Source organism: Elephantulus edwardii, unplaced genomic scaffold (assembly GCF_000299155.1).
Source record: "Elephantulus edwardii isolate Elephantulus edwardi_28Jun2011 unplaced genomic scaffold, EleEdw1.0 scaffold00203, whole genome shotgun sequence".
Taxonomy (NCBI): domain Eukaryota; kingdom Metazoa; phylum Chordata; class Mammalia; order Macroscelidea; family Macroscelididae; genus Elephantulus; species Elephantulus edwardii.
In genome coordinates this window covers 402,296-415,534 of record NW_006399953.1, presented here as the reverse complement: position 1 = coordinate 415,534, position 13,239 = coordinate 402,296, and the positions used below count along the sequence as shown (strand labels likewise).

The window sequence follows — 13,239 nt, the reverse complement described above, 5'->3', positions numbered from 1 at the left end:
ATTTGACTGGTACAGGAGGAGATTGTTCCTCCTTCTCCAGCAAAGCATTTGGTGGATTTGAACCGCACACGCACACCTCTGGGATTGCAGTGTAGCTTCTTGCCACTAGGCCACCAGATCTCGCCCCAAGCTTTTCTTTGATGAAGTTTATAATCCTTGGTTTTAGTCATAGGTCCATGATCCATTTTGAGTTGGTTTTTGTGTATGGCGTGAGGTGTGGATCTTGCTTGAGTCTTTTGTAGAACTTTGATTTCATAATAGATTTTCAGATGAAAGCTGTTAACTCAAGCTTTATGCCTTTTGCTTTTATAGAAAGCAGGAAATACTGCTTTGCTTTTGAAGGAAAACAGAAAATGATACCTTCTAGCATAGCATAGGAGAATAAATCTAGCCAAAGCATTGCTTTCACCATGTTTGCCTTCCATAGAGCTTCTTAATGGGTCCATTTTGCCAATAAAATATGTCTAGACTGATGATACATTCTTCCATTTACTTTCAGGGACCATCTACTTTCAATAAATTCTCCAACATCTTAAATAGGTCTGACCTTGCTCCTTTCTGTCATTTTTATATTTTACATATGTTACATATTACTAATTGCCCAAACCCAGCTCTATTCACTTCTTTTCTGGTCTAGCCTTCTCGGCATGTTCTAGATAACAATAAGTAATTGTGATTAAGTGACTTGATTAATTTTGCCTTAGATTAATTTTGCTTCTAGCTATTACTTTTGGAATTAAAAATACCTTAAAATGCCAGTGAGTATAGATGTTACCAAATAGCAGACAGATGGCTAAGTTAATTTAAAGAACAAAACAAACATCACATTGCTATTGAATGAGAACCACCTGATAGCTGAGCCCTCAGCAGGTTTTTATAGGCTGTAATTTGAGCGGAGGAGGTTGCCCTTCTTCTTGCCATGGAGCCACTGCCGATTTGAACTCCTGGGTGGGTGGGGACAGCCTTTGGGTTAGCTCTGCCCCAGAGTTCCTTGTGTATTTACCAGTGAATATTATTGACAATGAAATAATTTTTAAAATAAGATAAACTTAAAAAAGATTTATTTATGTATTTCCTTGTTGTGTGACATCAAATTGGATCCAACTGGCATGGGAGGAATTTGCTCCTCCTTCTCCAGCAGAGCATCTGGTGGATTCAAACCATGTGCCTTCAGTATTGCAGTGCAGCTTCTTGCCAGTAGGCCACCAGAGCTCCCTAATAAGATAGACTCTTAAGAAAGCAAAACATAAAAGTAAATTACAGGATCTAGGAAATGATGTCTGTAGTGCTAAGAATTTTATTGTCCTAATGCAAACTAACACCCCCCACCCACCCCCTGCTTTTAGGGGTTTTTTGGTGAGGTTTTTTAAAAAAATTTGAACTCTGAAATCCGTTTTGCAGCCAAAGTCAAGGATTCAACTGCTGAGAATCATGAAGTATTAAGTCACACAGTAGAAGAGCAAGAACATACATACTCAAGTTCAACTGTGAAGTCAGATGATAAGGTTAGGAATGTTTAACGTATGCTATAATTTTTAAACAGCTGCTGGCATCATATTCTATTTTAAATCATTTAAGGACCTAAATGATGAAATATGAATCTCTGTGTTCTCTGAAATCTGCTCTTACTCAAGTGGATCAATGATGAAAATAGCCAAATCTGAGCATCAGAAGACTATCAGTCCATCTGATGGATGATCTCTACCGCCTGGGAAGCAATAATACAAAATAACTTAGAACATTTATGTCTGTGGTGTGTGTTTACACATGTGTATGTGTGTGTTGATAAAAATAATAGTGGATAACTGAGGAATTGATGCTTGAGTGTGTGTGTGTGTGTGTGTGTGTGTGCCCGCGTGCGTGTGCAAGGATTCATCAATCTGAGCACGGATTAAAAAGTTTAACTACTGACCTTGATAATTATGATGGTTTCTACACTTGACCTGAGCTCAGAATTGGTGATGGCTAATGTTGCTGCTTGGGAACTTTAAATGTCATTATTTTGTGACGTTACTTCCTACATTATGGTCTAATGCTCCTTATCATTTTTAGGCTGAAATTCAAGAGCTTTCTCATGAACCGTTATCTTCATTTACTATTTCTACCAGGAGCCTTTGCAGTTTTGAAAATCCAGAACTGAGTCTTGCAGACACAGGTAATAGCATTCAGAATGTTTGTAAATAACTGAAATACCAGAAATAGTTGAAGTTCCTTACATTGGTAGGAGGAAGCATTCCTACTCTAAATGTCCAAAAAGTATTCATGCCCCACAGGAGACTGGAAATAATGATGTTCTAAACATGACTTGATGTCACGGTCCTGCAGACCTGCAGGAATTCTCTGTGGAGCCCTATGACACTTGCTCTATCACATGTCCCTGTTCAGGAGCAGAATGCTTGGTTGCAGGCATCCCATGTCCTACTGATTACCCTGCCTTTACCAATCTGTGTCTCAAAGGAAATACCTAGCCTTTACATGAAATACTTTCATTCAACTCTTCATTTCAGTGTCACCTGCAGATCAAGTGGAGCATAGATCACAGCAGTCTACCTCTAGGAAGGAAGAAGGAACACCTCTGAGCTCCCTCCAGCTCACCTCCAGCTCGGTCCCTCCAGTGCAAGCCATTAATCAAGGGCAGGACTCATGGGACATCCACAAGGCGCAGTCACCTGCAGCGCAAGAATTAACATCTGGCCAAAGACAAGTTCAGCAGATCATAGACAAGTACATAAATGAAGCAAATATGATGCCTGGAAAACAAGATTTTAAAGGTAAGTATGAAAAATACTTTAAAGTGTTTTCAGCTTTTAGCCTTTCATCCTTTTTCAGTTTTAAATAGATTTAACTTGATTTTGTGACCTGCCTTAACACAATTAAAATACAGAAGACATTGAGAGCATTTAATAAGAAAGGGGATCTGGAGAAATGCAGAATACCTAGAGAATATGTAGAAAAGATCGCTTAGCAAATCTTTTATTATTACAGATTTAGTTACAACAAGGCAGTACCACCATCATTAAATATAAGAGTTCAGAATCAGACAGACCTGGATTCCAGTCCTACTTTGACTAATGAGCGACTTTTAGCTATAAAAGTTAAGGGATCTTGGAGATGAGATAGTGCACTTAAAACACAGTGACTCAACCACACACAGTAACACTCCTTAAAATCAGTGATCTTGGAGTGAGCTAAGTGAGAACAACAAAGCATCTATCAGAACAATAGTTAGATTGAGCTTTCTGAGGCCTAATTAAAGGGAGCTCTGGTGCCAAGAAGTTACACTACAGTACGGAAGGCACACAGTTTGAGTCCACCAGCTGCTCCAGGGAAGAAGGATGGGCAGTCTTCTCCTGTGTGATTAACTGCCTCTGAAAACCTGGTTCTGGCTGTACGATACACAACAATTCAAGATTAAGGTGTGCCTGACCCATGTTGTTGTTGTTATGTGCCGTCGAGTCGTTTCCGACTCATAGCGACCCTATGCACAACAGCCCTAAACACTGCTCTATCCTGCGCCAACCGCACTGCCTCTGACACACCCATCCCGATTACCCGAGTCACTGAATCGATCCATCTCATAGAGGGTCTTCCCCTCCTGCGCCGTCCCTCCACCCTCCCAAGCATGATGTCCCTCTCCAAGGACCCGTCCCTCCTGGCAACATGTCCAAAGTATGTCAGATGAAGCCCCAGAATCCTTGCCTCCAAGGAGTAGCTTGGTTTAATCCTCTCCAAGATGAATCTGTTTGTTTTCCTGGCAGTCCATGGTACATTCAGTACCCTTCTCCAGCACCACAGCTCAAAAGCATCCACTCTCCTTCTGTCCTCCCTAGTCATTGTACAACTCTCTGATGCATAACAAGCGATTGCAAAGACCATGGCCTGTATCAGGCGCACCTTAGTCTCCAGAGAGACACTGTTGCTCCTGAGTACCTTTGAGAGGTCCCTAACAGCAGACTTTCCCATCGCGATACGCTTTTTGATTTCCTGACTGCTGGTGCCAAGAGTGTTGACTGTGGAGCCGAGCAAACTGAAGCTGTGAACACTCTCAATCTCTTCGTCATCCATCCTGACGCTGCCAGTTGGTCCAGTGGCGAGAATCTTTGTCTTCTTGACATTGTGCCTCAGTCCATACTGAAGGCTGCAGTCCTTGACCGTTCGCAGCAATTGCATGAGGTCCTCCTCAGTTTCAGCAAGCAGGGTTGTGTCATCTGCATAACGCAGATTGTTAATAGATCTTCCACCAATCCTGATGCCACAATTCTCCTCATAGAGCCCAGCTTCTCGGATAATCTGCTCTGCATACATGTTGAAAAGGTGGCCTAGTGGCAAGAAACAGTGCTGCAATCTCAAAGGCCCACAGTTCAAATCCACCAGTTGCTCCACTGGGGCAGTTCCAACAGTACACAACAACCTCTACAATCTTTACAGGGTGAGCCCTGGTGTGCAACAATTGCAACACTGAGCCTGACCCATACCAGTGTATTTTAGCTGTTTCATATGCATGTGAAAGTTAAGCACTAAATAAAGATCAAAGAATTGATGGTTTTGAATTGTGGAGTTGGTGAAGAATATTGAATACACCATAGTCTGCCAAAAGATCAATCAGATCATTCCTGCAAGAAGTGCACCCAGAATTTTCGTTAGAAAGGAGGATGGTGAGGCATTGTCTCACATCCTTTACCCATGTTCTCAGAAGGTGCTAATGCATCTTGTTTGGGAAACTAAACAGCAAAAGAAAGGATGACCTTCAGCAAGACAGACTAGCACAGGGACCACAGCAGTGAGCTTCTGCCACCAACGGCTGGGAGAGTGGGCCGTGTCGGGCAGTGTCTTTCTGTGGTGTGCACGCTTGCTGTGATCTGGAAATGACTTGATGGCACCTCCCAAACCTCATGAGATTTGGGAGGAGAAGGGGCTGGCAGGTACGAAACTTGATATTAAAAGTTTTGTGAAGGTATCTACAGTTTTTAATATACCTTGGAAATAATCAAGATAGGTCTTAATTTTAATTCATCTGCTACTGAAAAAATTAGAAGTAACTTTGTTTACTAGAAACTACTTAAACCACTTCTATGAATATGTTATTAATTTTTATGTCTTTAGTTTAAATTTTGTTTTCCTCTCATAGTTCCAGGAATTGATCTTGACTTCCCAGAATTGGAACACACTTTCCCAAATTTGCATCACCAGCTCTTTAAACCCTTGGAACCGCAGCTCGACTTTGATTTGTTATCCTTATCCTCGGGGATTTCTCAAGACAGCAGAGACTTCTACAAGGTATGTTAAAGCAGATTCTCTGTGTCCATGAATTCCTTAGAATAATTTTAAGCATCTTCTTCTATTAGAGCTAGACTCCCTGACCAAGAAGTAAGCTTTTCAATATTTCAATGACCAGTTGACTCTCAGCCTAATTAAACAAGAATCTACAGAAGTGCTAAGGCATCGTGAGGATTGTTTGTATCTGCCATTGATTTAGTTTGGCTTTAAAGTCCTCTGTATTGCTTATTCTAATGTGGACTCATGGTACACAACATCTCCATTCGAATCTTACCTGCTCAGTCTAATCTCCACCTAGTGAACAGGTTCTCTGTAGAGTGTGACTTTTTTCTTTTTCTTTTTATTTTTTGTTTGTGTACCGTCAAATCGGATCTGACTGGTACAGGAGGAGATTGCCCCTCCTTCTCCAGCAGAGTATCTGGTTGATTCAAACCATATACCTCTGGAATTGCAGTGTAGCTTCTTGCCACTAGGCCACCAGCGCTCCCTTGAATGTGACATTTTTTTAAAAAATTATTTATATTTTGTTTGTTTCATTTGGTTTTCCTTTTTTTCCCTTTTATTGTGATTTGAGTGCAAATTTACAAAGGAAGGGGTTTTGACACAGTGACTCAAGTATATCAGAGATCATGAAGGTGGCACAAGGTAGATTAAGGTTCAAATCTAATATTAGAGTTACTTTGAGTTAACTCAGTAGTACCCTCCATCTCTTTTCTACCTATTAGGCTAGTGGCTCGAAGCCGTTACAAATCTATTTGATATTATCAAGGAAGTTTGGGTCTGTGTACAATATATAACATGAATACAGGCGGGGAAAAGAATTCTTTATCATTTTCTAGTGTAAAATAACATCCTTTGTGTGTGGATGTCATTAATAGACATTTGAGCTGTTTCCATCATTTGCTGTTTGAAATAATGCTGCAATTAACATGCATGAGCACATATCAAGTTTGTGTCATAGCCCTTATTTTATATAAATATACCTAATATTTTTAGAATATGTAAGTATTAATGGATATGCTGGAACAAATGGATCAGCTCTTTAAGATTGTCTTTTCCCTATTTAATGGATTTTTTTTCTGAGTTCTAAATTCTATCCTATTGTTGCTGTACCTGTTGTTGTTATGTACCATTAAATTGACTACAAATCATAGTGACCCAGTAAACAACTGCTTCTGAACCTTGCCTTGTCCTGAACCAACCTCTTCATCTCTGACCCACCTGATCCCATTGCCATAGTCACTGCATCAATCCATCTCATCCAGGTTCTTTCTTTCCTGAGCTGACCCCCCATCTTCCCAAGCATGATGTCCTTCTCCAAGGACTGGTCCCTCCTGACAACATGCCCAAAGTATGTGAGAAAGACTTTCAAAATCCTTTCCTCCAAGGAGCAACCTGGCATCACCTTCTCCAGGGAGACCTGTTTGTTCTCTTGGCTGTCTAAGGCATGTTCAGTAATCTCTAGCACTATAACTCAAAGGCCTTGATTCTTCTGTAATCCTTTTTCATAATGGTCCAGGTCTCAGATGCATAGCAAGCAATTGAGAAGACTGGGTCTGTTGCACTCTAGTGTCTAGACTGATATTATTGCTCTTAGCATTCTGGAGAGGTTCCTGACAGCAGATTTTACCAGTTCAACTTGTTAACTGTATTAAGAGTGGCTGTGTAAAAAAAAAAAAAATAAAATAATGAGTGGCTGTGTAGTAGGTTGTTAGATCAAGAAGTGAAATGTAAGGCTTCCTACTTTTTCTTCTTCGTGGTGTTTTACTCATCCAGGGTCTCTTTCCTTTTCACATAAAGTTGTTAACTGCCTTTTCCATGTCTGCAGAGAATGGTGATGGGATCAATATTGGGATTACATTATAGCTGTAGATCGCTTTTGGTAATATTTTTATTTCCACAATGTTAAGTCTTCTAGTCCATGAACACAGGCTATTCTTCCATTAATGTAAATCTCTTTAAACTTTTCTTAGTAGTGTTTTGTAATTGGGCTTGCTTTGTTTGTTTGTTTGTTTTTATATAGATCTTTTGTGTTACTGGTTAAATTTATTCCTAAATATTTCATTGGGGGGGGTGGCTATTTTACATGGCATTGTTTTCCTTATAGTCCTCCCCAAGTTCTCTTTGTTACTGTAGAGGAATTTCACAAATATTTGTATGTCAGTCTTTTATCTTGTCATTTGCTGAATTAGTCAATTAAGTACACTAATTTTCTTGGCTTACTCTTTTATGTATTATTATTATTATTATTATTATTATTATTATTTTTGTGTACCATTTAGTGGGAGCCAGGCCATAACTCACCCTCCAGAAGGTTTTCAGAGGCAGTTAATTGCACAGAAGGAGACTGCACAGCTAGCTGGTGGACTCAAACCATGTGCCTTCAGGATTGCAGTGCTGCTTCTGGCCACTAGGCCAACCAGACCTCCCTATGTATAGGATCACAGTGTCTGCAAATAGAGTTTTACTTTCTCTTTACCAATTTGAATGCTTTTTATTTCCCTTTCTTGCCTTATTGCTCTGTGTAGGAGTCTAATACAATATTAAATAAGAGCAGCAATAAAGGGCTTCCTTGTCTGGTTCCTATTCACATGGGAGATGGCCTTCAATCTCCATTTAATTTTCCCCCTTGATTGTCCTGGTACTGATTTCTAACTGTGTAGCATTGTGATCTGTGAAGATGCTGTGTCACATTTCTTTGTTCTTGAGTTTATTGAAGGTTCTTTTGTGAACTAACATGTGGTGTATTCTAGAGAATGTTCCATGTGCACCAGAGAAGAATGTAGATTATGCACACCCATGTTTATTGCTGCTTTGTTCACAACAGCAAAGAGTTGGAAACAACCCAAGTGCCCATTAACAAACCAATGGATAGAGAAGCTGTGGTATAGGCACACAATGGAAAATTATGCAGCACTGAAAAACAAACAACTCATGAAATAATATATAAAATAGGTGACCATGGAGGATATTATGCCGAGTGAAATGGTCACAAAAAGACGAATACTATATAATGCCACTGTTATAAAACAGGACTGACATGGGGGTTGGGAGGAAACTAAGAAAAGAGGGGATAAATAATGTACATGGCATTGAAGAAGACAAGAAAGACTATATATAAAAGTAATATATGATTAGATGTCTCTCTGGAGACTAAGGTGAGTCTGATACAGGCCATGGTCTTAGCAATCACTTGTTATGCATCAGAGAGTTGGACAATGACCAAGGAGGATAGAAGGAGAATTGATGCCTTTGAGCTGTGGTGCTGGAGAAGAGTATTGAGAATACCATGGACTGCTAGGAAAACAAACTGATTCATCCTGGAAAGGGTTAAACCGGGTGGCTCCTTGGAGGCAAGGATTCTGAGGCTCCATCTAACATACTTTGGGCATGTTGTGAAGAGAGACCGGTCCTTGGAGAAGGACATCATGCTTGGGAGGGTGGAGGGACAGCGCAGGAGGGGAAGGCCCTCTATGAGGTGGATTGATTCAGTGACTGGGATAATCAGGATGGGAGTGTCAGAGACAGTGTGATTGGCACAGCACAGAGCAGAGTTTAGGGCTGTTGTACATAGGGTTGCTATGAGTTGCAAGCGACTCGACGGCACATAACAACCACAACATGATTAGATATTATTGGCATGACAAGAGTCCAGAATAAGAGCTACATAATAAAGTGGTTGGGGATGGGAGGGACTATATAACAATTTAAGAACTTTCTTCCCAAAGAAAAAAGCAAACTGGGGGTAGGGAGGTAGGGAGGAAAATGTGCAACAACGAATGAATGGAAATCCAAGTTCTTTATAAACTTACTTATAAAATTGAGATTAAAATATCAATTAAAAAAAACCAACCCAAAACAGAGCTGACACCTCACCAGAATGTAAGGGCAAATTCTGGAGCCCAGACTGGTACTGCTATTTGTGGCCTCCTCCAGTGACATACCAACACTGACAAGAATATTCCTGAGCTACTTATCAGACACCTGTCCTAAAATAGTCATTGCTTTGTGAACAAATAAATATGTGCATAACATTTTTCTTACCAAAAAAAAAGTGTGAATTATGCTCTTGTTGCTTACACTTATATTTTTTTAGTTTTTCTGCATCTTTGCTCTGTTTTTATTCATTGTGTTCTTCATTGAAAGTGATGTCTCCTACTTGTGCAGTTGTCTGTTTCTCTATTCAGATACATTAAAGTTTTGTTATTTATTTTGAATGCATAGATAAAAATTATTGTTATGCCTTTGTTGTTCATTTGACCCTTTAATCATTATATAATGTTTTTTCTTATCTCATATGCTGATTTTAGCCTTAAAGATTTTTGAGGTGTTTTGTTTCTTTAGATGTTTTGTTATTCCCAGAAATTAGTATTTCCACACCTCTTTTTTTAATAGCCATTTGTTTGGTATCTTTTCCTACTCTGTAAGTTTTAATCTATGTCTATCTTTCTAAGATATGTCTCTTGTAGACAGCATGCTGATGGTCATATTTTCTTACCTATTTTTTTCTCTTGAGTGTTGCATTTAAACCATTCACATTCGGTGTAATTGTCAACAGATACGTTCCTAAAGAGCAAGAATGTCAGTTTAAAGACTAAGGTACACCTAACCCACGCCGTGATCTTTTCAGGTGCTTTCTGTTCATGTGAAAGTTTGATAATGAATAAGGAGTTCTTAAGAATTGATGCCAAGAGTTCTGGTGGCCTAGTGGCAAGAAGCTGTGCTGCAATCTCGAAGGCACGCAGTTCAAATCCACCAGATGCTTTGCTGGAGAAGGAGGGGCAGTCTTCTCCTGTTCCAGTTGGATTCCATAAGGCAGTACACAACAAGGAAAAAAAGAGGAAAGAGAAGGAAAAAAAAAGAATTGATGCCTTTAAATTGTGGTGGTGGTGAGGAGTAGTGAATATACCGTAGACTGACAAAAGAACAAATGTGTTTGAAGTATAGACAAAAGTTCCCTTAAGAGGCAAAGATAGTGAGACTATGTACTTATTTTGAGCAAGTTGTCAGAAAGGACCAGACACTGGAAAAAAATATGCTGAGAAAAGTAGAGGGTCAGAGGAGGAGAGAACCTTCAACAAAATGAGATTATGAGAATATCACCAGATTGGACAGGCGTTAGATCTCTTGTTGCTGTGAGTTCTTCTTATATGTTGTCTGCTTGTGAAATTTTAGTCAGTTGATTCAGTGGCACCTACCAACAGCAATACGGTATTTTTGCTGTTATTTTGCTGACTGATTTCTTTGTTCCGTCTATTTTTCTGTACTGAGTTCATTTTATGATTTTTCATTTCATTCATTGCCATTGTCCTAGTGTTTACTAAATCTTTTATTACTTTCCTGGTTTTTATTTTGGTAAGGTTTACTTATTTTCTTGGAGGTTATCCTATGTGTTATTTCATTCCCAACATAAAACAATTCACTTTTAACTTGAAATCGCCTATCGCCTTCACTTGCTCTCCATTTTGAAGTTCTGAAACTACAATGCGCTTTTTTTTTTTGCTTTGTAGCAAAGATTTGTAGACTGACCTGTTTCCCTGTTTTCAGTCTGTAAGTCTGTATTTCAAGGAATTCTGGTGGCCTAGTGGTAAAAATCTGCACTGCAATCCCAAAGGCACATAGTTTGAAAACCAGGTGCTCCATGTGAGTTGTTATTAAGTACCGTCAAGTCATATGCAACTTATAGCAATCCTATGAATGAAAACCCTCAACACTTGGGTGACGTTCATCCTTTCTCCAGCTTCATAGGATTTCCAGAGGCAAGCTATTAACGGAAGTGGATGCCACTCCTGTTTCCAAGCTTGTTTCAACCGGGAAGTGCCACCAAACACTGTCCACCATGGGTAACCATTAACACATTTGACACATCACTGTCACAGCTTCACAGCGACCACAAGATACCGATGTACAGCAATACCAGGGTTATACAACCTGTAAGTGTGATTACTGCCTCTGAAAGCCTGCTGGAGGGTCAGCTATGAGTCAGTTACAACTCAGTGGTACACAAGAAGACTGTGTTTCTGTATCTGCATCGGTTTCTGATGGGGCTTACCATGTACGTTATTTTGAGTTGTTGAATTATCAGTTGGCAGTATTTTTCTTTCAGAGTTTCATATACATCACCCTAGTGCCTTGTTACCCATATGATTTCTGCTGAGAAATCAAATTTTAATCTAATTGGCTCGCCTTGTATGTCCTTGTAGCGAACTCTTTTCCCTGTGTGCTGCTTTCAGTATTTTTTTTCCTTTAATTTTGGAAAGTTTGATATAGCCTACTGTTTTCTTTCAAAGTCTTATTTATTTGAGATTCACTTCTTGAATGCCTATTTTCTCCAGTTTTTTCCCAGCAAATCTTCAGTTATTTACTCTGTACTGTTTTCTCTCTGTCTCTCTCTCACTGTGTTTGTATTTTCCCAGTTTGGAATTCCAGTCATCCATAAAATTGATCCTCTTTATGGTGCCCCAGTATCTCCTATACTTTAATTTCCTTTCCTTTTTTCCTGATTTTTCCTCTAACAGATTAGTACTGAAGGATTTATCTCTAGTTCACTAGTTTTGTCTTTGCTTCAGTTCTGCTCTTTTGTCCTGATGTATTGTTTACTTCTGATATTTTTGTCTTAATTTTCTGAATTTCAGTGTGCTGTTTTTATCTGACTTCTAATTTTCTAATTATTTCATCCGTGTAGTGTTGCATTGATTTTTTTAAAATCTATTTTCTATGTTTTTCTCAATCCTTAGAAGACACTTCTTTGGAGTGCATTATTTAGAAGTTCCAGAAGCATTTCTTCCTTTGAAAAATTGTCTGGTTCTGTATTTTGGTCACTATTTTGTGCTGTCTTAGCTTGCTATCTTCAGGTGGTTTAAAGTTAACCTCTTGCTCCACTGCCACACACAAGCCAGTGTGATGGCCTTGTCTTTGCATTATTTTGTTTTCGTTGAGTCCTGAGTCTAGCAGCTTGCTAGATTGGCAGTTCTTTTTGTTTTACCACCTGTCCTCTGGTGGATGTAGTAGAGGATGGAGATGTGCATGATCCATTCTCTGTTTCTATAAAGCAATTGAAGGCAGGCTGGCAGTGGGCCCCACAGTTAAGAGACCAAGTCTGCATATGAAGATATGAGATGTGCACTTGCTCCTGGCACTAGATACATGGTGGAAGCCTGGCCTCAGGCGGAGGAGCAATGGGGCTGGGGAACACCCTATCCCGTGTCAGGCAGTGGTGGTGATGGTGGTGGAAGTCACTTCCTGATCCGTGGAGGGTATAGGGAACAAAAAGGGAATCGCAGTTCTCGTCCTTAGCCACGCCCTGCTGGGAACATAGCTGCAGTCCCTGGTTCCCGAGCCAGTTCGGAAGCCTCCCCTAGATGTGCCCAGTGACCTTCCCACACTCACGGGATGATTTGTCTCCTTATTAAATATATTTTCTGTTTTTTCCTTCAGTTGGTGTTATTTTTATCTTTACTTTTGAAACACAGGGTTCCAGGATTACCATTCCTGTTGTTTATGTTTTCGGGAGTCTTAGTGGAAATTGTCTGGGCTGCCGCCTGGCCTATTCCTTCTGCCATCTTACCTTGTCTTTTAATGGCATTTCTGACACCTTCCTGCTTCCCTTCTCTGTTCATCATTTCCTATCCCTTCCTACCTTCTGAGCTTTATCCCCAGGCAGATGCCACCTTCTTGATTTTGTTTGGTTCTGATCAGTGAATACTTGACTTTTTTTGATTATGTTACAGGCCTGTCGGCCATTGGGCTGAAATAGGAGCTCTAGGAACAGGCTTCCCTCCAGGCTTGCAGGCTAACTAAGGCCATCGATTCAGGGTTTCCACCAGTCTGTAAGACCAGCAAGCCTGGTCATGCTGGAGTTTGAGTTCGGTTCCACAGTTTTTCCTACTCTGTCCAAGGTCCTTGCCTAAGATCTCTCCTAAGGAAATCAGAATTGACAGTTGGGAACCTTCTCATGCTGGT

The 13,239-nt window shown here is 40.0% G+C and overlaps 1 protein-coding gene across 1 annotated transcript in view; it reads left to right on the top strand.

The window, feature by feature from the left end:
• Positions 1-13,239, top strand: part of KIAA1731 (KIAA1731 ortholog) — a 66,030-nt gene that overhangs the window by 46,878 nt on the left and 5,913 nt on the right. The window contains exons 18-21 of the mRNA XM_006897184.1: positions 1,402-1,514; positions 2,068-2,155; positions 2,508-2,771; positions 5,156-5,277. Of these exons, the coding sequence (XP_006897246.1) occupies positions 1,402-1,514; positions 2,068-2,155; positions 2,508-2,771; positions 5,156-5,277 (587 nt within the window). The remainder of the gene's footprint in view (positions 1-1,401; positions 1,515-2,067; positions 2,156-2,507; positions 2,772-5,155; positions 5,278-13,239) is intronic.